Below are 22,690 nucleotides of genomic sequence, written 5' to 3' on the forward strand. Positions count from 1 at the left end.
TTTCCACTCATCTGATAAACCGGTCTGATAAGGAAACTGATGAGTTAATATAGAATTTTATGGGGTATGTTGCAATTAAAATGGTTGTTACTTTTTTAGAATAGTTATAAAGAAGCGTTTGCTGTGCAGAAAATAAATGTACTGATAACTAGAGAACTGCACTGCTACAGGATTTATCTGTTGAATAAGGGAAAGCTTGCACCTTAGCTGCATGTAATTAAATATTCATTGTCTTTAGTGGGATACAGAACATGCTGGAGCTATCTTTAATTGTTTCACAGCATTGTAGGCTGCTAAACAGCTATGTTGAAAGCAACATATGGCTGTATTTCAGTAATACAAATGTGATAGTATGTACTTTTGAGTCTTTTATTCATCTGTGAAATTTAGAATGGGCCAAACAGTCTGTATTCAAGTCCTTCAAAATTCAGAGAAGTTTCACTTTCAGTTTTTTCTTGGCACCACCTCCAAAGAATGCATATTTATGTCTGTCCAAAAGTCCTTTAAATGTAGTCCTCTCCAATAATGTCCTTTTTTTTACCCACATGAATTCAGAGAAGGCAATTGTAACCTAAATTGCACCTTCCAGAATATGTGCTTTCTGTTACTAGGTAAATAGTATAAAAATACTTATCCACTGCAGTACATTCATAACCAACAGATTTTCAGTTATACAGTTTTAAGGTCATTAGAGAACACATCAGAACAATGAAACCCAGTCTAGATCAGATTGTGAGTAAAGGCTTTAAAGAAACAATATTCTCGCAGCATTGCCTGAGTGTAAGCATGGAGGTGTATAAATATCTGATACAGTCGTTATTTAGGAAAAGTATAAAACATCTTTAGACTTAAATTGGTAAAATAAGACTACTATTCCAAATATTTAAAAAAAAAAAAATGTTTTCTTGATATGAAGTATTGGTATGATGGAGTGTAATCCAGTGTTGGTGCTGCCCATACTACAAGAAGAGTGTGGATGGAGCAAGGAGAGGATTTTCGAAGGAGGACCACATAAAAGACCCATGGAATAGGAAGAAAGGCTTAAAGCTTAATTTAGTAATTTAGAGTAGGTTAAAAAATGTGTTGAGATACTTAAATGAGGTGAAATTACTGGGAATGGAAGTTGGTTGCCAAAACTGTAACAAAGTAGACAGATAAAACCTTGAAACAAAACAAATTGTGCTCACTGTGAGGGAAGGGACATATTAGAACATGTTACTAGTAAAGACAGGGGACTCTTCATCATTTGGACTCTTACATGGGATAAGGTTATGTGGCCTGATCACATGAAAGTTTGGGCTAATTTCAAGCTTTCTGGCCTTGTAATTTGTGTCTGAATCCTCCTGCTACTTTATTTGGGGTCTCGAAGAAAACAACGTTCTTCAAATTAACGTTAACATGTTTGTGAAACTTGCATTTTTCAAGTTAAGTGGTGCTTGCAGTTGATTATTGTGCTTCAGGTCGTTTTTAGCACCTAGCCTTCAGGGGCTCAGGAGGGAACTGTTGCCTCCTGTGCATGACATTTTAATGGGTCCCGGGGTTTTGGTGTTTTCAGTACTGGTGTCTGATGATATAGAATAGATCTTATTGCTTTGTAATAATATAGGATGACAAAAGATATAACAAGGAATTAGTGTATTGGAATAGGATTGAGGAACTGTATATAAATGAAGAAGATTTTGTTATCGTGGCCATGCAGATGTTATCTGCAGTAATATGGCACTTCTATGATAATTCTTGAGGTATGGGATGGTTCTGTGCATATATGTATTGTACCATTGCATTCTGGGCCAGTTACTCTTAGTATGCTCAGGAATCCGTGAGTTAATAGCTCTCAGAAATGTGTGTCAGAGCTGAGACTATAAATTATGATTTGAAATGTAGTTTAAAAAAAAGTATCAAATCAGGTATCAGGTCAAGGCTGATAGCAGTTACAACAACAGTAGTTTTAAAGTTTTTTATTATATCTTTGCTTTAACAAAGCATCTGTTTTTAGGTGAATGAATTTTGCTCATTTGAATGCTTTAGTAAAATTCATACTTGCTAGTTTTAGATTTTGCTCCAGTGAGATGAATGCTTTATCCGTTACTTTTTTTAAGCAGGATATCAGGAAAAAAACAAACAAAAGCAAAACAAAACCACAACCGTCTAACAAACCCCTTGAAGTCCCAGTGCAGGAGTAAACATATTATTTAGTGAAGACCACCACCTACTTTTATGTAACTGGGGTGTGGTGGAAGCAAATATTTGAATAAATGGAAAAGTCGCTGTATGTGCTGTAAGCATGTAATTTTGGAAACAGACCTTTTTCCCTTCATTAGTGCTGTTTCATTTTCTCTTTGACTCAGTTCCCGACTGTGTTATAATTCCGTTATAGAGGCCAGTAATTATGGTCGGTGGTCAGTAATGTTAAGGCTGTTCACATAAATGACTATAGTCGTCGTTAGAATTTTGACCTTATCTGCAGCAGAGAATTTACCAGTAGAATTTAAATTGGTTTAGTTCAACTTGATTAAATTGCAGGGTGGATGATGTTACTCAGAATATGCAATCTTAATTTGGTTTCCCTTTGTTTGTTTGAATTAAACGAATTCAGGCTACATATTCTGAATGAGCACTCTTTTACAGGGGTGTAATCCACTCTAATTCGGTATCATTTTAGATTTTCAGCTAATCCAGACTAATTTTTCTCCAGAGAGATCTGTTTTGGTTGGACTTGATTTAGATGTCAGAATTTATGATTGAAGCAAGAAAAGCATAAATGAAATACAAAAAATAAATATGAAAGAAAATTAAAAAAAACCCTCACAGTTTCTGTCATGTTGAACAAATGTCTTTCTTAAAAGCCAGGTCCTTTAAGCAGCAGGTTGTTTTTTAAGAAGCATAATTTAGCCCCAGTAGTAAACTTGACATTTATGCACATGGAAGGACATGGTGTTAATTTAAATCAGAGTGGTTGTGCCAGTGTTACATACCATTTCTGTGTTGATTCAGTGAGAAGAGAGTTTTTCCCTCTTAGTTTATGCAATTTTGGAAGTGATAGAAATAAACTCAAAGCTAATTAACTTTTGAGGAGTTTTATCATTGGATAGGAGAATTTGTACAAAGAGTTGCACTTGGATCTTTTATAACTATACCAGTGTAACAAATAAGCACAATTCTAGAAAAGCTTCAAAAATTAAATTAAGCTTCTAACTGGTTGTAGTGGTTGTCCATGGGAGCCATTATGGATGGATTAATCTCCAAAAGACAAATTTTTATCTTGCTATATAAAATTTGATTTAGAGACTGTTGCCTAAAGCCATAAAATTAAAAAATTAAACTGATAGAATTACCCAAGACCAGGTTTTGCTTTTTTTTTAGCTATTTTTACACAGAAGTAAACCAACAAAATTGTACTTTAGACATATTTAACTGCAAGTAATCCTAGCTATGTGAAACACATTGTGAAACACGGAATAGTCTGTGTGCAGTACAATAAATTAAATTATAATTCCAATTTAAGTATCTATGTTTAATTTCGGAAATTTTGGTTAATTTTACTTTAATCTTCTTCTTATATATTACAATTATTCAACCAATTTTTTAGGAAATGATTAAATAGATTTTAAAGTTGTTATTAAAATTAATTTTAAATTAGTTATGATATAGAATCACAGAATAGTTTGGGTTGGAAGGGACCTTCAAAGGTCATCTGGTCCAACCCCCTGCAATGAGCCGGGACATCTTCAACTAGATCAGGTTGCTCAGAGCCCCGTCCAGCCTGGCCTGGAATGTCTCCAGGGATGGGGCATCTACCAGCTCTCTGGACAACCTGGGCCAGTGTTTTACCACTCTCATCGTAAAAAACTTCTTCCTTACATCTAGCCTGAATATCCCCTCCTTTAGTTTAAAACCATTACCCCTTGTCCTGTCACAACAGGCCCTGCTGAAAAATCTGAAAAAGTCTGTCGCCATCTTTCTTATAGGCCCCCTTTAAGAACTGGAACTCCAGGCTGAACAACCCCAATTCTCTGTCTGTCCTCACAGCAGAGCTGTTTCAGCCCTCTGATCATTTCTGTGGCCTCCTCTGGCCCCTCTCCAACAGGTTCATGTCTATCCTGTGCTGAGGGCTCCAGAGCTGGACACAGGACTCCAGGTGGGGTCTCACCAGAGCAGAGCAGAGGGGCAGAACCACCTCCCTTAACCTGCTGGCCATGCTCCTTTTGATGCAGCCCAAGATACGATTGGCCTTCTGGGCTGCAAGTGCGCATTGCTGCCTCATGTTCAGTCTTTCATCCACCAGTAACCCCAAGTCCTTCTTGGCAGGACTGCTCTCAATCCCTTCATCCCGAAGCCTGTACTGCTACCAGGGTTTGCCCTGGCCCAGGTGCAGAATCTTGCACTTGGCCTTGCTGAACCTCATGAGGTTCACATGGGCCCACTTCTTGAGCTTGTCTAGGTCCCTCTGGATGGCATCCCATCCCTCAGTTGTGTCACCTGTGCCGCTCAGCTTGGTGTCGTCCACAAACTGATTGAGGGCTCACTTGATCCCATTGTCTATGTCATTGATGAAGAAATTAAACAGTACTGGTTCCCATGCAGACCTCTGAGATACACCACTTGTTACTGGTCTCCATCCAGACATTGTGCCATTGACCGCTACTTTCTGGGTGTGGCCATCCAGCCAGTTCCTCATCTACTGAACATCAAATCCATATCTCTCCAGTTTAAAGAGGAGGATGTTGTGGGGGACCGTGTCAAAGGCTTTACAGAAGTCCAGATAGACGACATCTGTAGCCCTTTCTTTGTCCACTGATGTAGTTACTCCATTGCAGAAGGCCACTAGGTTGGTCAGGCAGGACTTGCCCTTGGTGAAGGGCTGTCTTGTCTGTCTCGAATTTACAGAAATTTGAAACTTCCCACAGACTATAACTCTGAAAATGTTTATATTTGTTAGTGCAATTTTGAGATTGGGCTTGGAGGTTTGAGAGACAGCAAGCTAAAAAAGAATACGGAAGTATACACTTGAATTTCTGTACTGGAAGTTGTTAGGCTAGAATTCCAGTGTGAGTCACTATGGGATACAAAAACAAGGTGGTAGGTGAGAAACACAACTTCTTCTGTATGTCATGTTATTCTGTTAATCATTGGGATCCCATGCTCTGCTTTGTTTCTGCAGACCCTGGTTCAATGGAAGCCACTCCTGGGATCTGGATGGTTTCTACTGACATAGACTTGGCATAGCAGCTCATCCCATCCGGAGGTTGCAATGAGTGGAGGAGGGGAGCAGCCTGACATCCTCAGTGTGGGAATCTTGGTTAAAGAAAGATGGAAGGTGGTAAGTATGCAGTGCATCTTCTTTAAAATGCGTTATTAAAAAGAAGTAGTTTGCGCTTTGAAATCTGTTTCAAAATCCTTGAGAGTTCTGTTTTGCTTAATACTTAGGTTGAATGGCAAAAGGACTTTAAAACTGCTTATACCTCTTATCCTTCTTGAAAAAAAAAGTTATATGGATTTAAGGTGTGTTGTGGTTTGTTTGTTTGTTTGTTTGTTTTTCTGGTAGTGACCTAGGAAAGCTTTTAAATGCTTAGTGCATGTTCAGAGCATAAGTGGAAGAGTCCTGTTAGTGTATTGAATCCAATCAGATGGTGATTATGTCAGTTAATTTTGGAACTCAGAAAGCCTCTAGAAACTAGTCAGACGCTGAGATTTGTTCCTTCTTATGGGAAGGTCTTTCAGGACTTTGCTGCTCTTCCAGTTAGAAATGATTTTTGTTTGTTATATTTTGTAGCATAGATGTATTCCTGGCTGATTTATATCCATATGATTGTGTGCCAGTATTTGCTTTACTATAAATAGTTCTGTTCCCTTTTGGTGTTCATATCCTTGATTTAAATCTAGAGGGAAATACTATGTATTTGAAACTATTTTGCTGGGCAAAACAGGCCGAGTTCTCATAGTTTCTTCTCCATTCCCCTGATTAGTTCAGATTTCTTTTTTTTTTTCTGCTTGTGCATTTTTTTGAGATTTAAAAAAAAAAAAAAAAAAAAGAAGGCCACTTCATAATAGAACATTTTTGGGTATCTCTGTGTTTAGTAGGCGGTGAATGGGTACTGAATCACTATTTTTTGCACTGTCTTTGCTTTATATTACTCTCTTATTTCAGTGTTTTATTTTAAATTGTGAGACTAAACATAGAAGATACAGATTCATCATTCATTTAGAAGTCACATGAAGAAAATAATTTCAACTGTCTTGTGCCCTGTATTTCATTTAGAAATGCAGGAGGCTGATACTAGCTTTGTGTAGGAAACATTTCTATTTCCTTTTGTGTAAATAGAAACTAAACAGCTCTCTTTGGAGTGTCAGTATTTGTAAAATACTGTATTGTATTGCATCTCAGTAGTGCAGTGAAGTAAAAACTGAAAGCATTGTCTGAAACTGGATCAAGCAGAATAAAATGGAGTTATAAATAGATAACAGTATACTGATATATCACGGTCAGTTGTCTGATTTGTGCAAAAATAGTTCCATTTTCTTCAGGTTTATTTTCTTTCCTATGCAATGAATAATGATGATCAGATTGGTGTCTTTTGGAAAATTTTGAGAGTAGGCTGTTGTTCATCTCATGTGATTATACATTTTAACTTGTATGCTCTCCAAATCAAGTATTACAGATAGATGAAAGCCAAATATTGTCTGTGGGTAACTCTTCAATTTCTTAGTTTCTGTAGCAAACATTAAAGATTTCTTGATGGCATCTAAGGTGATACACTTCTTTATGAATTCAGGATTTCATAGGACATTCTTCTAGAGGAAGAAAATAGCATGTAAATTTTAGAAATTCCTTAGTGCTTGACGCATACATGGTGACATAATTGATACCGTCCTGTTAGGTTAGAGGTATTAGAGATTTCAGTTAGTGTTCTTGAAGCAGTATTGTACTTAAAAATTGCACGTGTAGAAAGATGAGGTGATATAAACTAGTGGACTTTCAAGTTTTGATGACGATGAGTACTGTCCCTAATTATGAGTAGTACTTCAGATTGTTCCTTGTGGAACTCTCCCAATATCCTGCTTTTTTTCCCTACATTGGAGAATGACAGCTCTGAAGTGTGATTGCATGAGATTATTTTGTTGTAACCAGTTTAAGGAAAAAAAAGTACACATTCTGGAAGTTAGTAAAGATTTGCAGCTTAAAGGCAGTTTGGCTGCTCAGCACCTCGGTCTTTGTAATAATGAAAACACACCTAGAATTTATGAACACAAACATTTTTAAAAACTATGCTCAATTAAATTTAGTTTTAACCTAGACATTTTTTTAGGGTGATTCTATTTTGAAAAGTAAGCATAGATGAGCTGTTATAAAATATCTTTTCCTTAGTGACACCCTCCCTCTCTACTGGTCTCTGTATCTATTAGCATTTTCTTTCATCACCTCTTCATACCTTTTTTCCTTCTTCTTTTTCTGCCTTTGAAACATTTATTACAATCCTGACTTGGAGAGATGTGTTTGTAATGATAATTGTCTTTAGGGATGTTTGAGAACATTATTTAACATGCAGTGTAAGTGAAAGTACCAAGATAAAACCTGTTGGAAATTGTATACTTCAGCGTTCAAGTATACAAAGAGATAGGACTGGAAGAGAGAAGGGGGAGAATGAGTTTGGGGTGTGAGATGCTGAAGGCGAAGAAGAGAAGCTTGAAAGTAATGTGCAAAATGGGAGAATGTGGTGCAGGTGTGACAGAGGGAAATGTGGTCCTTGTCAAGGTAACAGATGTTGAGCAGATGTGGCAGGAGGCCAGTGTGGTTGAACAGGCAAAAGCAAACCACAAGCAAACAGGAGGTGGAAGCAGGGATGGGCTGCCCAAGGTTAATATGGAGATGTTGCCGCTGTGTGGTGGGATGAATATATAGGAAAGCCAGAGCTCAGCTGGCAGTTGAAACTGGTGAGGGATGTGGAAAACAATGAGAAAGGCTTCTACAGGGACATTGACAGCAAGTAGAAGAGCGAGGAAAACATGGGCTCTTCACTGAATGTGGTGTGTGACCCAGTGGCAAGGAGCGTGGGAGATATTTTTCTACAATCAAAGAGAGCTTCATCTGTGCCTGGAATTATTGACTGATGTCATTTTGGATGCATATTAATGATTCTGGTGTACTTTATCTGACAATGGAAATTGATCAGTTTATTTTATTAGTGTGGTGATTTTTTTGTTGTTGCTTTTGGGTTGATTTTAAATATTTTTTTAAGCACACAAGCAGGAAAAAAAACCTTTTAGAGGAAGTCTCTCTCAGTCTGGCTGTTTCTCAAAACTGGTAAATGAAGTTATGTGATAAAATGGTGAGTTATTTCTGTAGGTCTGAAATGGTGCTGTGCTGTCTATTCTATGCACCTTTTTAAAACTGGCAATGAATTAGCCAGAAGTGAGCAATGTACATGTTTTCCTTATCTTAAGAATATTGAAGTAGCTGTTGCTTGCAATACTATAAGATAGGACCCAACATGCATGATGAAATACTGACTATTGTAGTCATACAGAGCAAAAATTTCATGTGATATGACTTGAAAAATGCAAGTAAAAAATATGAGGATTTTATCTGTTGCCTTCTTCCTTATTCTTAGGGGCTGAGGCTGTTTTTAAAATTGTTTTTCCTTCTCAGTCAGATGGCTGATTGTCTGAATTAGGAGACATTAGGTTTATTTTCAGAATCTGAAGGTAGGTCAGCATATTGCTGAGCTCTAGATCCCCAGAATGTTTAGATGGCATTTAATACAGTGTAGTCATATAACCATAGCAACTGTATGTTTTCAAATGACATTTAGAAAACCATGTCAGTTCTTTCAAGGTAAAATATAGTAAAAATACGATATTGTGTGTTTCTCAGGCTAAGTTCTTTTTTGTCTCCTTTTTTCTTTTATCAACTTCAGAGTGGTAGCTGCAGGGGAGATCACCATATAAAAGCATTACATGAAATAACATTGACATTTTTGATGCTGAAAACCAGACATATTTAAAATATGTATTCAAAGATAATTTTAGCCATTTCGAAGTCACTTCATATAATAGAAAATGCTGTTGCTTTTCAATAAGTCCAAGAACTTTTATACCTTTACTATTCAGTGTGCGTATTTCTGCAAAAAAGAATGATAGAAAGATAGCATTTTAAAATATGTCACTGCGCATTTGTATTTGAAGGTCTCTGGTTAGTGTGTGGCTATTTGAGGAAAGACTTTATTCAGCATGCTGACTGATCGGATTCATGTTGAGAATGCTACTGTACTCTCCTGTTGGATTAAATGCAAGAAGTTTAGTGCAGATGAAGATCAAATGTATTAACGTTTTCCTGGGATTTTCTTCCAAATTGTGTTTACCTTTGTAGATTATTCAGTAGCTCTTGTACATACGGAAGGATATGATTTTGTTATTTAAAAATCTATTAGTAATACAACAGTGTCTGCAGTATGGCAGAAGGTACAGCAGACAGAACACAGAGTAATTGTCGTTTTATTTCCTTTCTTCTCCCATCTTTTAAATCTGTTTTTGGTCTTTCTTTTTTCACAATATAGTTGAGGAAAATAGGAGGTGGAGGATTTGGAGAAATTTACGATGCACTGGACTTGCTTACTCGGGAAAATGTTGCACTGAAGGTCGAATCAGCTCAGCAGCCAAAGCAAGTACTGAAAATGGAAGTAGCTGTGTTGAAGAAATTACAAGGTAGGACTGTAGCCTGGATATGCCAGAAGAATGTCAGTGTATCTTCTTCAAAAATAATTATAATCTCTATTTAAGAATAGTTTGAGTAAATGTTTCCTATAACCTTTCAGCAATAAGCTGCAGAATATTAAAAGTGGAGTAGAGGCTCTTTCATCTTCTGAAAGTTTTTGCTACAATGAACCTTTTCTTTGAAATAGAGTGTCATGAAAATAAAAAGAACAACAAAAAAATTAAATTGCTGCAAAACCTATGTTCAACTGTAGTTTATTCCGGATCGGTGTCTTCTCCGTACTGTTTTTTCTCCAGACTTTGTTGTTGTTGTTGTTAGCTTTTGATTTCCACTTCTAAGATGGTATCTTTTTTTTCTGTACTATCTCACATTGGGTATTTTCAGGTGCTTCACGTAGCATCCAGGATAAGAATATTTATATTTCTTTGCCTTTGCAACTATTGACAAGAGCAATTCTAATGTTGAAATGGAAGTAGATTTCAAAAAACTCCACGCAACCAACTTTAAAGTACTGTAACTTGTAGAAAAAATGTATTGGCATGTAGAGTCATGAAATACTTCTAGGGTTTGGGTCCTTGACCTTTTAGAATCACAGCTTTGAATAGTCACTTTTGATTGTACTTAAAAATACTTTAACGTCTAAAGCTATCAATACAGACATATCCAGTGGCTTATCTTCATTGTTTTTCACAACATACAATTATAAAAAGAAGGTTTAAAAGGTGACCTTTTTCTTTAAAAAAAATTATTTTGAATCTAAAAAATTCTGACTAATTCATTCGTCCCTGTCAGCAGCCCAATTTTTTCCAAACTCTTAGTTTGAATACAACAAAATCTGCATAACATATGGCACTGCCTAATCTATTGTAAAGGTCACATTGCAGTGGAATTTGACAGCCTCTATAGATTTAAGAGGTCTATGTGTCACATGTTACAGTGTTAACAAACTGTTCCTATGTTTATGTTTTTTTAAAGAATTTCACAAAAACATCTAGTATTATGCAGTTGAGCAAGGAGATTCAGGATCTGCATATTAGCTTTCTTTGAATTTTAGAGGTTCTAGTCCAGAGAGGAATAGTAAATTTCAGTGTTACCAATCATAAATTTAGAAACCATTTGTCATGGTTCTTGAAATAAATGATCTTGTGTAACTCCTGCTTTTCTAGAATTAATTTTTCGAGGTTGTGTGTTTTTTTTTTTTTCTTCTGCACACTTGAGCTTGATTCTATTTTTAACAAAACCCAGAGTCTATAAATGGTGTAGCTGAAGTAATAAGGAAAATTATAATCACTGAAACACTGAAACAAAATATTGGAATTTGGTAGCACTGCAATGCAAATGTATTTGTAAAACCGTAGCTTCATATATGACTGCATAACTGAAGTGCCTTGTAACTTTCTACTGGGACTTTAAGTATAGGGAATTTTGTGTTGTTACAGAAATGCTTTTTTTCTTAATAAAAACATTTTTACCCTTTAAAATATTTTTGAAAACTAAAAATGTTTGCTGAAATAATAAGAAATGGATTTGTGACTAATTGCTGTAGAGTCGTACAGAAGTTATAATTTTCTTATCAGTTTTCCTTTGGGAGTTCAGTTCCTTCAGCAACCCAAGTCTTCCTGCAGAAAAGTCCTTGGTTGTACTGAATCGTGGGAATGCTGTCTAGATTAAAAGAACAAAATAATGAAACACCTGAACAACAGATCCGCTGAGGGCAAATAATCCAAATAATATATAAAGCAAATAAGGATCTTTCAGTTATTTATTTTTGCAATATTATTTCTCTGAGAAAATAATAAATAGAAGTTTTTGTATCACTGAAACCCTGATTTTGATCCTTAGAAGGAGCTCTTTTGACAAGCTTCCGTTTGAGAAAACAGCCTAAATATTATTCCTTAATTTTTAATCTCTTTTTATTTTCCTGCATAGTTTAAAAGAAAAAAAGATAGTAACACTAGAGGTGACCTTCAGTCATTGCTGTGCAAGTTCCACATTACAGTGTAATTGCTCTGGTTTTAGACAGGGAACATTGTAGATGCTCGTTGCAAAGGGGTATGGACTAGATGACCTTTAAAGCTCCCTTCCAACCCAAACTGGTCTGTGATTCTATGATAGGGAAGGTGACTGCAGTAAGAGACAGATCAAGGGTGAACCTTTTGCATACATGGAGATTTATAGTTTGCACATATACATAACTTTATTTTTACATGCATATTTTTTTATCTATACTTAAAGGACATTTATTAAGTAAGATTATGGTAAAGACCATTTTATCTTCTACATAAAATCTTGTCTCCCAGGAGTCATTTCCAATAATTTTTCAAGTTTTTCAGCACACAAGAGCTAAAAATTTGAAACAGAGAAAATCAAGAAAAATGGACAAAAATGGGGAGTAGAAAACAAATATATCATTGCTTCTTGAATAATATGTTTTATTAAGTGCTTCATTTACCACATAGAAGTTTTTCTTATATTTGGCAAGAATTTGGTTTTGTTTTTTTTTTTGATGCAGAGCAGGCAAAATTGTAAACAGTTTTTTAGGATATTTTTGTAACAGCCTTCTAATATCATACATCCGTTGAGACCAACTTTCATCTTGTTCTTCTATCCCTTTTTGGCGTGTGTGTGTGTATATATATATATGTATATATATATGCATGTGTATAATTACTTTCCTTATAATCCTTTTCTCAAAGGGCTTATGTTCTCTTATTTTCAAGGTGTTCTAATTACTTTGGACATAAATCAGAGGAAGGAATGTAATTGTCATGAAAATTCTTTTTCTTGCAAATATTTGGAAAGTTTGATCTATTAATAGTATGAAAATAAAGACAGTGAACTGACAGTGCCATTCAGAATTTGATTGATGTGTGGATGTGATTAAAAAAAATGTTTATAGTCATGTGTAACTTCTGGGAAAACTATGAAGAAAGCGCTTAGGAAAGAATTAAATAAACGTGTAACATGTCTCTATCCAGCAAAACAACTTTTTCGGTCTTTACTAGGGCTAGGCACATTCTTAAGGTTATATACATGCTTTTGAGTGTTTCTGAATTAGAATCTTATTAGACTCTTATTTCACAGAAACCATGAAACTGAAATGAGAATAACTGTTGGCAGAAGTGCAGGGATGTACTGTTTCTTATTATTTTTGCTTTCAGAAACTTGAAAGTTAAAGCAGTGTGGTCATTTGTTTTGGGTGTTAAATGAGTCATAACTTTGTAGGTACGCAGTACAGTGAACAACAAAAATCTTTGAAGAAGCTCTTTTAAGTGTCTGATCTATCAAAACATGCTTAAATATGTGAGTAGCTGTATGATTTCTCTCTTAATTATGAAGGAGTATGCTCGCTGGTACAGCCATTTATTACAGCTTAGTCATCAATTGCATCTTTGATTTCTTTATTTTTCCCTGCCAATGATACTGTCTCCTAATTAATGTTGTCAGAATACTGTTTAACTCTTTAAGCTCTGTTTAAAAAAAAAAAAAAATCTGCTGCAACAGATGGTTGTTTTGTTTAATCATGTTGTTAAGCCATCTGCTCCCACAGTCAGATGGGATAAGACAGATTTATCACATCTCACTCAGTGAGACTCACTCGGTTGGTTTCTGTCTCACACAACCTTACAGTCTTCTCCCTCATCATTTACAGCTCTCTCGTGTAATTTAGGGATGCGTGGTGTCTGGTGTAGGCTGAAAAGCGAGCTGTAGTGATACACTGCAGCCTGGGGAATGGCATGTAGGCTTTGTGTCCTCCCCAGGAAGCTTTTCAAGGGCACCGTTGTTCACTACAGCCTATTACAGTCTTCTCCCCCTGCTCCTGAGCCATGTGGCTCATGGGTATGAGAAAATTCTGTTTTCTCGCTGGGGGAAGAGGAACTACAAAGGTGCAGTAGGTACATACAGCCACACTGGAGTGGTGGAGGATCATGCTAATTTGAATAAGTTGTACAGGTACTACTTCTGTCCTTTCCCATTTCTTCAGATTTTCATAAAAGCTGGTTTACAGAGAATTTACCACAGAACTGGAGTTGCTGCTGTAGTTGAAATGGAGTTTCTCTGACCAAATTGAGTTTTGGACATTTACTGAATTTGTCAGATGAAATCTGACTAATATATTGTTCTCTGAAGATGTTCCTTCAGCATCCCCACAGGGGCTGTAAAATGAATAATAAATATTTGAGATGAGACTTCATTAACTGGAAACTGCAGCAATGAATATACAAAATTTCATCTTGACAAATTTGCTGCAAATCCTTTTTCTTCATAAAATTATACTGTCTGTAATATAGCCTGTCTTACTTCAACAAATGGGTGGAAGGAAAAATGGAGGAAAAGCAGTGGTACCCACAGCTTAGCATTTATGTATTTGCAGAAGTTGTAGAGACTTCTTTTAAAATAATTCTTTTAAAATAAATTATTATGATGAATCCTGTACCATTTTCTTTGTTTATATGGGCTTATCTGTTTTAATGATATGTGGGAGGGAGCTTCCTGAGGAAGCAATAAACAGGCAACTACTCTCTGTCAAGTGAAGTGAGAATATTCAGAAGCTGTAGGGCCAAGTTTTAGGGTTTTGATGGAGCTATAAGTGCAGCAGTAACAAAAAGTCCTTTTGTATTTATGACATTCTGGTAATCCTAATTGTAAAGAAATTCACGAAAGAAAGCTTAGGTGACACAAATTTTCCACAGCTTTGGAGGCCACTTGCGACCATCAGCTTCCTCTTGGCTGTAGTTTCCATGGTGTCAGAATGAGGGTACATAGCCTGAGGGACTTAAACCATACAGTTCCCTCTTCTGTTGTAGAGTAGGGTCACAAGGGGTCCCAGCACCTCTCCATGTCGATGAACATGGACTCCAAACTAACAATGAGGTTGCATTCTCCTTCTGTTGCCTTACTGCAGTCTTTGGCTTGTCTTTTTCTCTGTTTACCTGGGGAATCTTATGCTTTGACTTACAACTGCAGGATAGTAAGGAGATTATTTTGAACCAGCCCTCTTCTTTTCCAGTTTTCTCCTAGAACAAGAGGAGGCTTTAAAGAAAATTGACCTAAACCAAACTGTGATTTGGTTGGTTTTGGTGTGGGTTTGTTTTTTTTTTTTTTCTTTTTTAACTACCACAATTCTTTTATCTCTGCTTCAGTGTACCTGAGCTGAATTTGTCTTTTGTACCTAAACAGCAAAGATCATATTCTAGAAAAAGATGTCTATACATTAGATTAGTTGAATTAGATTTTCTACAATTTTTTGATACAAAGCATGACCTGCATGTAACTAGTACTGTTTTGTTTTGTCGCTACAGTTTCTAGAAAAAGAGGAATGATGGCTAGAAATATTGTCTACAACAAGCCATCAGCTTTGCAAGAAAATAACCTTTTCCCAATCCAAAATGGCTCAAATTTGTGGACATTTAGGCATGTTGTCATGAATGTGTTCTTATGGAGAAGAGTGATAGCTGTGGTAGGGCTGCATATTTTGTGGGAGAAAACTTTAATTTAATTGGGTGTAGAACTGATGTCGATTTTACAGCTGTTGAGCTGTGGGGGTGGGAGGCTTAGTTTATTGAAGGTCTCTAAAGAAATATAACTATCTCTTTCGGTAATTTGCTAGGTATTTAAAGGAATAAACCACAGAATTTCATTAATATTGGCTAATTTGTTTCTTTTTCTCCCAGGAAAAGATCATGTCTGTAGATTCATTGGATGTGGAAGGAATGACAGATTTAACTATGTGGTCATGCAGTTGCAGGTCAGTGTATCAAACAGAGCTCCAAGTTTGCTTGTGTGTTTTGGTTGATTAGCCAAACATATATGAAAATAACAGTAAAATTTTAGAGGATGACAAATTAAAAAAAACCCCAAAGATCACAAACACATGGTAATGAATAAACCTGAAATGGGCATATCCATTATATCCTATCCATTGATACCCTTTCCATAATTCTCTCAGGGGCAAGTTTGCATCCTCCCAAAGACCTGACTATTGAAAGAGTGAACTGTGATGTCTGCTGAGATAATTCACATTCCCTTGGAGTTTTCACTTGAAGATAGTTTAAAATATAATACATTAGTCTGTGCATTTGTTGGCTTTTTTGATGGAAGTGGAAAAATATCCTTTGCAAGCAGAAGAAAGCACTTAATTCACTTCAGTTAGAGACTTGTACCTGTGAAAAAGGATAAAATGGGTGATTACCACCTAAAGTAGTGGGATTATTGTCCCTTATCTTGGTGGATATGAATACTGGAAAAAAGAAGTGTGTCATCTGTTATTTTGATAGACTAACAGTTCTGTGATGTAATGGGGGTGCATCTCCTGCATGGTATATTTTTCATGTCTTTGGTTAAGTCATCTAAGGTATGCTATATAATTAAATAAATTTCATGCTTTTCATTAAAGAAGTGGATGTAAAGAAGTCATAGAGCGCTTTCTCAGTGGCCTTTTTTCAGATACACGGATACAACATTAACTAGTAGCATATGTACTAGTCTTCTGATAGAGATTAGTTTGGTCCATGTTATTTAGGAATTGAAAGATACTGAGATTCATATTTTCAAAAATAGATTCTAAATTTATGTTAGAGATACTTGGGGACGTCTATTTACTACATTTAGGTGAGAGGTGTTGTCTTTGAATATGAAAATATTAATAGGTAATGAGAGTATCCATGGTTAACCATGAACGATGAAAGAAGATGTAGGAAGACTGTGCTATCTGTCTGTCTTGGTATTACTATTTTTTATGAAAACGTCCTTTTAATTTGATCAGGGTCGGAATTTGGCAGACCTGCGTCGAAGCCAGTCTCGAGGAACATTCACCATTAGTACCACTCTGCGACTTGGGAAGCAGATTTTGGAATCTATTGAAAGTATTCATTCTGTGGGATTCTTGCACAGGGACATAAAACCAGTAAGTATGCCCATTAAATCAAAACAGGCAAGTAATATGTGCTCACTAGATGGCTGCATAAGTAAGAATAGGTTCTATACCAGATGTTAAAATGAAAGAATGAGAAGGGACAGAAAACTGAATGTTTATCAGATAGGCAGATTTTTTTCTATTAATTGATGTTGGATAATAGTACCAATAACTTTGATCTTTGTCAGTATCGTCTCCAGTTACTTAGGCCTCCTTGCAATTGTCTGTAGTTAAAACTTCCAACTGTAATGTGTAGCATAATGCAATCAAAAGTATTTGCCATGAGATATGATATAATGAATTTGGCTAATGGCGATTAATCTTCACATAATAAATCTAAGAGAAAAGATACAGACTGTAGGTTGTGTTTCTAAACTCTTCAATAGCAATTTTTTGGCATTTAATATATTTACAGCAAGCAAGAGAAGACAGACCATAAGAGGAAACTATTCAATTATTTTGTTGTGCAATTCTAATAAAATGAGTGTTGTCAAAGTGTCACGAGGACAGTGCCTTCCTGATAGCATCATGCTTTTGTTATTATTTTTTCTGTTTTTCTTTGAATTTATTCCTGAAATTGTGTCAGCTATTTTTGATATTGCTCTATATTAAAAATGTGATTAGAGCTCTGAACTTTCAAAATTTTAAAATGAGGGAAAAAAAGGGTAAATCTTTTGTTTTCTAAGAGATGCAAATATGGCTGGTTATGTCTGACATACAGCTAAAATTCCTGTAAGCTGAATGATACTTGCATAAAACTTCTGGGAAGTTTCTGTGCATTAGGGAATTTTCATTTTCATCTTTTCTGTCTTGCAACATTTTATAAAACTTGTTTTTTCCATGACCCATCCCCAAGACTTCATATAATAGGAAAAGGACACGGAGACAGTGCATGTCAAGTGAAATAGGTGAGAAGGAGATAGCTGGAGCACAACATTTTAGTGATGAAAACAACACAAGTTTGGAATGGAAGATGTGTTCCTTTATGGTTGGCAGAATGGATTTGGGACACTTTGTTATCTAACTGTATCTCAGAGTCTATGGGCTCAAATAGGATTGAAATGGAGAATGCTTTTAGGGGGTGGAAAAAGCTCAGAAAATTAAATGTTGAGCCAGGATAAACAGCAGTGTGAGACAATGTGTTAGATTAATAAAAATAATTTTTTTCATCCACTTTAGGAGTTAGGTTGTGACGTACAGATTCAGAAGAAGGCACGATTGTTTTCTAGCATGCAGTTTTCCTGGCTTGAAAATACAAGTCCTTTTATCTTTTATTATGTATCTTCTAGATACATAATAAAAGCAAGCTTTTGTGCTGAGCTGAAATCTTGAAATCATTGGTTGATTATTTGCCTCATGATGAATTAGGTGATGCTGAAGTTCTGTTCCATTTAAAAATAATGCTGATCACACTCAGTTCATGATTTCGATTGGTTTTTACCCTCAACCTTTGACATTGAAGCAGCTGTGAATTTCAGATTTATTTAGAACAGTACTGCCATTCCATTTAATGGAAAAATGGAAAAGTAGTTTTTCTGGAGTTAACTGCGCTAAGCGTCCAGCTTGCTTGGCTGTGTAGTTCCAATTCCATTTCATATAAGTTGTTTTCAGCTTTGCCTTTTTTTATATCACATAATCCATTTTAAGGGGATTTGATGGTGAAAGACGTGAACTGCTTCAGTCAACATGTTCAAACATAAACTACCAGTGTTGAAGAATTTTTCTTTAAAGGGCTAACATGGAATGTTAAACCATGGAGGCAAATAAGAAAATTTACTGCAGCTTTTCAGAATGAATTACCTCCATAAGTCTTCACTGACTTTTCAGCTCTTTTTGTTTGTTTTAAAGTCTGGTTCTTCCCCCTCCCATTAAAAGGTAAAGGCAGTTTGCATCTTTTGTTCTGTATTCTGCATTTGTGACATCAATGCATTTGTTTAGATGAATTTGTTAGCCCCTAGATTGGTAGTTTTTTGAAATGTCCAAATCAAAATATGTGAGTGGGTGACATGATTGGAAAATTCTTGCTAAAAGTTAATATATTCTGAGTGATGAAGTAAGATGAAAATCCCTTTGGACCATGTAGGCTACTATTCAGATATGTTAAGTTTGATGTCTGATTTTTCCTAACAACTTTTTCTTCAAATTTAATGGGAGTTTAGTAGAACTGAAAATATGGAAGGAATGATAGAGAAGTAGAAAGTGGATTTTCTGTTATTATCCTGCTACATTAATATGTGCACATATTGAAATGTGTGTGTGTGTATATCTAGATCTATATATCTGTCTGTATTTGTTTTTCTTCCTAGTCTAACTTCGCAATGGGACGTTTTCCTAGCACCTGTAGGAAGTGTTTTATGCTGGATTTTGGCTTGGCGCGGCAATTTACCAACTCATGTGGGGATGTCAGACCAGTAAGATTTTTTTCAGTTGTCAATTTGATAAATTGAATGTGGTAGTATGCTGTCTTTTGTTTTTCTGGAGACGTATGGGAGTTGCATTGAGGTAACTGATCTAAACTTGATGAACATAATCCTGGATCAGAAATGCCATGTGATATATTGATTATATTAAAAGATAGGCAGTTGTAATGAATCAGGTTCCTGATTTTTTGGCCTGAGGCAGAGGTCTGTTCTGTGATTGATTTTTGTTTGTTTGTTTGTGTGACCTATTTTTTTGTTTGGAAAATCAAGCGACAAATAGTTTTTTTATTAAATATCAGAGTAATACAGCAGAGCTGCATTTCACATGGTTTTATATATTGCATTTAAAAACAATCTATGTAGGACAAAAAAGTCAAACACTAAACTGAATATATAACCTTCTGAAAGAGAAAGTCTGAATAATTGAAACAGTGATAGGACACTAACTATAATATATAGCTTGACATAGTTAAGTGTAGTTGTTGTATTCCTATGTGATGCAGTCTGAAGAATATTATAGATTAAAACATATCAATGAGGACATTACAAATTTAAGTACAGTAGAGCCTCCCTCATTCACTGATGGGCAGTCCTTTCGTTAAGTTCGAAGTTTGAAAATGAGCAAGTCAGTGCCACGGTACATGGTGATGTTTTAAAGAAACATATTTTCTTTATTAAACTAGTCTAGTTTTCATTTTGATGGTAATACTGAATAATGTACTAGTCAACATTGTGTAGCATATTTATTAATGTGATGCAATTTGAGTGGTAGAAGCTATCTCTACAGGATTTTCAATTTTATTTTGCCTAAGAACTGCGAAAGTGGCCAATTTTTGTGTGCGTCTTGTGAGGTGTGTGAATTAGTAAGGTAAATTAGCGGGGTTCTGCTGTACTCTATTCCTTCAGCCATAATGCTGGACACTGCAATGAAAGCAAAGAGCAGGGGAGACCAACAGAGTGGTTGCTGCTGTTGGAAAGGTGAGCAAAACATTTAAAGTAGTTTTAAATTTTTTTTTTAATTTCTAATGTTCTTGTTGTGTTCTGTATGTTTGGCTGCTTATAATGTTTTTCTGGCTGACATGTAATTTCAAAGAGAAAACAATTCCTCAGATTCTGTAATTTATAGATATATATATATACACACACATAACCAATGGTAGTATTTTCAGAAAAAAATAGGTGATAACAACAGAAAATTTAATATTTCTGCTATTCTTTCTTTCTTTTGTAACAACTCAGCTCCTGCCTTTTGTTTTTCATTGCAGTGCCCTACAATGTAACTGAAGTAATTCTTCTATTTAATCTGTTCAGAATTTTATGATGGTGTAATCCATATTAGTAAGTGGCAGTGAGGGGAAGAAAAAGAGTAGTTTTATTTGTACTTAATAATCAGAAATGGCTCTTGTATAGATAGCAACCATACTGTTGGCCTTGCTTACTAATAAAATTTATTAATATTTTCATTAAATGTGCTATGTGCTTCTCCTTAAAGCTATTCTTCTTCTAAACTTCATTAGATTTCTTCAGCAGATACTGCAAATAACCTGGAACAGTGTAAAAGCATATTCTGCAAAAAACATAGTACTCTATTGGTAAGAACCTGTTCCTTAGTTAAGGTTGTTTATTAGATTTTTATGATAAGCCTGATTTTCTGTATCCAGTCTCACTGAGATTTTGCATATGATCCCCAAGTCCTTGAATTTCCACAATGTGTTCTAAAAGAATCAAAAGACAAGTTTTTCAAAATCTAGCCTCAGGTTTTAGTCCTTTGGCAGCTTTGTATTTTCCCACACATTAAGGAATTCTGGTGGCCATAAATCTGTTTGTTCAACTCAAGAAGTTGAAAGAGACTTATATGGATACTGTTGAAAGCAGAAAAGTTTCTGGTGGGATTGTATTTCCCTCCAGAACTCATTGGCCAGCACCACTGGCTAGCATATGCATTCCAAATCAAGGTAGCTTCAAGACTGGTTGAGAAGAAAGGTATTTTTTAGTTCTTTGACAAAATGCAACTTAGACTGGCAAGGGAGTTGAAACTAAAAGGCAATTACAAGAATAAATTATCATCAGTTTGATAGCATAAATCTTCTTGTAAATATACGTAGTATTCATTTGACTGAAGTTCAGACAAGAAGTTGAAAAGAGGTTCTTATGGTGAGGAGGACTGCTTTAGTTTGTGAACTCAGGTCAAGAAGTAAAGAGGAAATGAGAATTTTATCAAACCATGAAGCTACCCAACATTAGGGTCTTAGTCCATCCCAGTATATTGTACCAAGACGGAGGAATGCGTTGGAGTTTCATATGACTTCAGTGTGAAAAGATGCTTTTGTTTTGGATCTTTTATAAAAGGAGGAATTATAAAACTTGGGAATCCATGGTTTTATTCCAGCATTTCACTGAAGTATGTGCAGGTGGCTACCAGTATGTTGAACCACCTGTTCAGACCCTTTTGTGTTTCTGTTAAACATATGCTTATTCTACTCTGAATCTTTGTTTTTGTCTTTCCTCTCTGGTGTCCTTTCTGGATCCATCTCGTAGTGCTTCATTTCCAGTTAGACTAACTTCTTGCAGTTTCGGTGCCCACTGAAGTAGTACAATGCAACTGAGATTTTCTTTGCTTTCAGTTTATTTTCTTTGCACTCCAATGAAACCTGAAAGTGTTCTGAAGAAGTGAGAGAAGAGGAATTCAGGCTGTTGCAGCATTGGATTGAATTATGCCTCATGACAGATAGAACATTTGAAGAATTTCGATGCCTGATTCAAACAAGGCTGTGCTGAGTTTGTGTGAAATTTATTTTTGAAAAAGCTCAGGCATAATCAGTTTTGGATGGCAAGCAGAATATTCCTTGACATTATTATGGTACATTCTCAAATCCTTCCTTGTCTATCTTCATTCCAAGGCACACTGGGCATATAAGGTTCCTACAAATTATTGTGGGGATTAATAAACAAAACAAATATTTGTTTCAGCTGTGTTCAAGAACAGTTTGAAATTATTTGCTGAAATAAAAACAAGCAGCTGCAAAAAAAAGTCATCTAACATGAAGCGTTTCAGCTTAAGTTGGTAATATGTGAAAGTTTCAAGTGGCTGGATGCAGGATCTTATATGGAAAGTGGTGGCCAATGTTTAAGTATAGATTTTACTACAAGTGCTATATATGACATGTTGGCAGTGAAGTTCACGAACAGGCAGCAGTGCTAATGAATCTGGGGAAATTTTGATGAAGTTCTAGCAGTATTCCAATAGAAAAAGTTTATGCTTTGAAGTAGAAATGGAGATTCATTCAGGTTAGAGAACTTAAATATTTTTGGTCCTATTTGTAGTAATTGCTTTTTTGTTTTACATTGTTATTACAGTAGTTACCAAACATACCTGTTTTCATTACAGAAAATGCATTGGTGACATAGACACTTCCCTAGCATGCACTTGGTTCTCCTACATTTTTTCTCTGGTGTAAAGACCTGTTTTGAACATTAGTTTCTTCATATGCACTTACCTGCCCATGATACAACAAATCATAACCTACCAAACTAAGTCTTCCATGCATCCTGTTAATTCAATAGGAAGGTTTTAATGAGTTATCGCAGACTCTTGGGCAAATTTCACAGTAGCATTGGATCTATTTGTGTTCATTGCAGTCC

At 35.7% G+C, this 22,690-nt stretch overlaps 1 protein-coding gene across 6 annotated transcripts in view; it reads left to right on the forward strand.

Moving 5' to 3' along the window:
• The window catches only part of TTBK2 (tau tubulin kinase 2), a 100,041-nt gene that overhangs the window by 22,660 nt on the left and 54,691 nt on the right, over positions 1-22,690 (forward strand). For 4 of the 6 annotated variants that reach the window (XM_065065881.1, XM_065065885.1, XM_065065880.1 and 1 more), the window contains exons 2-7: positions 5,162-5,320; positions 9,555-9,702; positions 15,388-15,461; positions 16,479-16,619; positions 18,935-19,039; positions 20,566-20,640. In XM_065065881.1, the coding sequence (XP_064921953.1) occupies positions 5,252-5,320; positions 9,555-9,702; positions 15,388-15,461; positions 16,479-16,619; positions 18,935-19,039; positions 20,566-20,640 (612 nt within the window). In that variant the 5' untranslated portion in view covers positions 5,162-5,251. The remainder of the gene's footprint in view (positions 1-5,161; positions 5,321-9,554; positions 9,703-15,387; positions 15,462-16,478; positions 16,620-18,934; positions 19,040-20,565; positions 20,641-22,690) is intronic. The other 2 variants (XM_065065882.1, XM_065065884.1) reach the window with 1 other exon arrangement.

Source organism: Columba livia, chromosome 5 (genome assembly GCF_036013475.1).
Source record: "Columba livia isolate bColLiv1 breed racing homer chromosome 5, bColLiv1.pat.W.v2, whole genome shotgun sequence".
In the NCBI taxonomy this organism is placed as follows: Eukaryota; Metazoa; Chordata; class Aves; order Columbiformes; family Columbidae; genus Columba; species Columba livia.